Source organism: Bidens hawaiensis, unplaced genomic scaffold, assembly GCF_021521415.1.
Source record: "Bidens hawaiensis isolate Kalapana, Puna unplaced genomic scaffold, B.hawaiensis_p1.1 tig00043465_1, whole genome shotgun sequence".
In the NCBI taxonomy this organism is placed as follows: Eukaryota; Viridiplantae; Streptophyta; class Magnoliopsida; order Asterales; family Asteraceae; genus Bidens; species Bidens hawaiensis.
The window spans coordinates 33,252-36,401 of record NW_027497703.1 but is presented as its reverse complement, the minus strand read 5'-3'; the positions used below and the strand labels follow the sequence as shown (position 1 = coordinate 36,401).

Genomic DNA, 3,150 nt, shown 5'->3' with positions numbered 1-3,150 from the left:
TTTTTCCAAGATTTATTGGGTTTCCTCCTGAATTGGTGGTTAGGCATTATTGTTTAGTGGAGATGGATATGATTGCGTGGTTCTGTTGGTGACACGATGATACTCCAGTGGTCCGTGAGTGATCATAATTTGCCGTTCAAAAAAAAATATATATACACACACACACATAATTAATAGTCTGACGGGCTTATGAAACTTCAATTTCTTAATTAAACGTGTTTTAATTTAGGTTGAGGCTTTGATTAAAGTTAGTTAAACTCGACTGAATTCTAACTTGTAGTGAATCAACCTCAAACAACTCGACTTGTGAAACTATACCCAAAATCATTTTAAATAAAACTTAAATAAAAGATGATAGTACTTTATTTTATACCATGGCCGGTGCTTATTATTTCTATGGATTTGCAAAGTATCTTCAACAATTTATATATGATATAGTCACAAATTAGAATATACCATGTATAAATAAAACTGTTTGATATTAATAGAAAGTATTTAGAAAATCCACTAATTGTATTAACATTAACAATATTCATTATCTTGAAAGTTATTAAAAAGATATAAATATAAAAATAAAAAAAAAAGTTATGATAGGACGGATCTACCAATAGAAGAAGAATGGAGTAGATGAGGGCATGCTCTAGATATGAATTGTTGTCATGCTTCGTGAAGCACTTAATGCTGCTTTTACATTTATGTCTCCTTCACAGTCTCATAATTTTATTTCATTTTCTATTTTCTCCGGTACACGTCGGTTTTTTTGGTATGTGTAAACTTAATTCTGAATATAAATATAAATCTTTATATATTGAAAAAACCAAGTTTATACATTTAAAGACATTGATGACCAAAATATGATATCAAAGTGAAATATTTCGGTTTTTAATGATCATAAGGGTAAAATCTCGACTAAAATGAACACTATCGTATATAGCTCCTACATCGTCACTCTTTCCATATCTCCTCGTGTGTTGTTACACTTCCATCTTATCCAATATATTTTTGTTACAAATTAAATTTATATTGTCATTTCATGACCCTTCATAAATACAAATTCTTTGAGTTCTATTCATTTAGCGGCAATTTATTTCAAACTTTGTATATAAAGTATAAACACAAATTGCATTATTCATTATTCATTATTCATTATTCAATACCCCTTTTGATAAGTTGCACTAAATACAAAATAAAAAAAAAATAACCTAAAAGTAAAGTGCTCTTTTGTCAAAGTAATACATTAGGACCGCAATCTCCTTCCATTTCCCCTCCAATTTGCACCTACCATGTTCAAAACATTTATTATAAAAAAGACATATATTGTGAGAGAGAAAGAGAAATATATTAGTATATATCCATACATAGTTATATATTTATTCCATTTAATTATGTAACATATTTAGAGATATAGCTTGCTATATAAACCAAGAAAACACACAAACACAAAACACAATCTTTTCTTTTTTTCTTTTCTATTCTATTCTCCCATGGCTACCTCAACCATTGCCTTTGTCATCCTTCTCCTCACTCTCTCATCCACCATTCATGCAAGAGAAAGCCAGTTTTTCTCTAAATTCTCAAACAACAACGTTAAACAAACACCAACCTTAAACAACAACAACCAACAAACCCCGGATCTTGTCCCACAATCCCAAGATACTGAATCCTATGGTCATGAATCTGGTCAACTCTCACCCTCAGCCACTACCACCAACAACAATAATAATAATAATAATAATAATAACCTTCCATCGTACCTTCCGAAAAACTACAATCCTGTTGCATACACAACTCCTATTCATAGCAACACACAAGACATCCCTGAAGAGTTCAATGACCCACAAACGTACAACTCCGGAAGCGAGCTGTACAACTCACAAAACCAAGAGGAGTTTGTGGAAACAAATGGTGACAATACGTACAACTCTGAGAAGCAGGGGATGAGTGACACTAGGTTTTTGGAGAATGGTAAGTACTACTACAATGGTGGTGGTGATGCGAATACGTACAACTCACCAAAGCAGGGGTTTGAGGATGCAAGGTTTATGGAGACAGAAGAGGATGTTGGCAATACGTACAACTCGGAGAAGCAGGAGGTGGGTGAGACAAAGTATAGTACAAGTAACAATGCAGACATGTACAACAATGAGAGGCAGGGGATGAGTGACACAAGGTTTTTGGAGAATGGGAAATATTATTATGACCTTAATATGGAAAATGTTAATAATGCTAATGCAAGAAATGAGTACAACACACAAGGGTATTATGGGAATGATGGAAAATTATATGATAACTCATATGATAGATACAATTTCAATTCCAATGGAGGGTATCAAAACCAAGAGGAGTTTCAAGTTGATCAGTTTAATCCTTGAGGGTGTTTTTGTCTTTTCACTTGTTTCTAGATATAAGTATGAAGAAGATGTGGTGTTTTAAGAACAAGGTGATGATAATTGTGACTTGTGAGGTGGTTTTTATTTGGTGTTTGTTATAACTGTTAATTATGTCATGTTTTATTAAAGAGGGCAAAATATAAAGTTATATATATCATTTTGTGTGTTGTTTTGTCTTGTGTAATGTCCACTTGGTCAACTAATGCTTTGAAATGAAAGGTTAAATGTAAGGCATGGTTACAATTTGTAACTTTATATTATAACACATTAATATGAAGCACACCTATATAACAGAAACATAATGATTATGTGTAACCAATAATGAATTCCACTTGTTACTTATAAACAACATGTGAGCAATTTATTAATATAAGCCTAGCAATGCTTTAAATGATTGTTATGAATGCATGATGTTAAAAGCCATTTATATTTCTTTGAAAACAAGCAATTACAAACGTTAGGGTGGGCGGGGCACCCTGCCACTCCATAAAAACTCACCCGAGTAGGACCACCTCTTCTCGCGAGTAGGCCCTTCTAGTAGTTCTCTTGAGTAGTGAAACTCGGGCTAGGTGGATGATCATTGTAAACAGACCTCCCCCAAATCACTTTTATTTCTTAATCTCCACATCCATCTTTAAAAGACCATCCTCTCTGCTGATATTTCCGATAACAAAGCTCTAATGTCAATATTTCTAAAAAAGATCTTTAAAACAACCTACCTTTAATGATCTTTTCCATTTCTAGAGGTGGTGGTGACGAT

At 32.9% G+C, this 3,150-nt stretch overlaps 1 protein-coding gene across 2 annotated transcripts; it reads left to right on the top strand.

The window, feature by feature from the left end:
• Positions 1 to 1,409: 1,409 nt before the first annotated feature.
• On the top strand, positions 1,410 to 2,545 carry LOC143594318 (uncharacterized). Of its 2 annotated transcripts, XM_077073653.1 has the most exons (2): positions 1,410 to 1,941; positions 2,053 to 2,545. In XM_077073653.1, exons 1-2 carry the CDS (start codon positions 1,485 to 1,487, stop codon positions 2,370 to 2,372), a joined length of 777 nt encoding a protein of 258 aa, XP_076929768.1. In that variant the 5' UTR covers positions 1,410 to 1,484; the 3' UTR covers positions 2,373 to 2,545. The 2 variants fall into 2 exon arrangements, with proteins under 2 accessions (XP_076929768.1, XP_076929767.1); XM_077073652.1 differs by having other exon boundaries at positions 1,423 to 2,545.
• Positions 2,546 to 3,150: the final 605 nt, after the last annotated feature.

Bases quoted from the DNA above. Each gene is read 5' to 3' on its own strand.
- LOC143594318 (XM_077073652.1), top strand. From the start codon at position 1,485: ATGGCTACCTCAACCATTGCCTTTGTCATCCTTCTCCTCACTCTCTCA.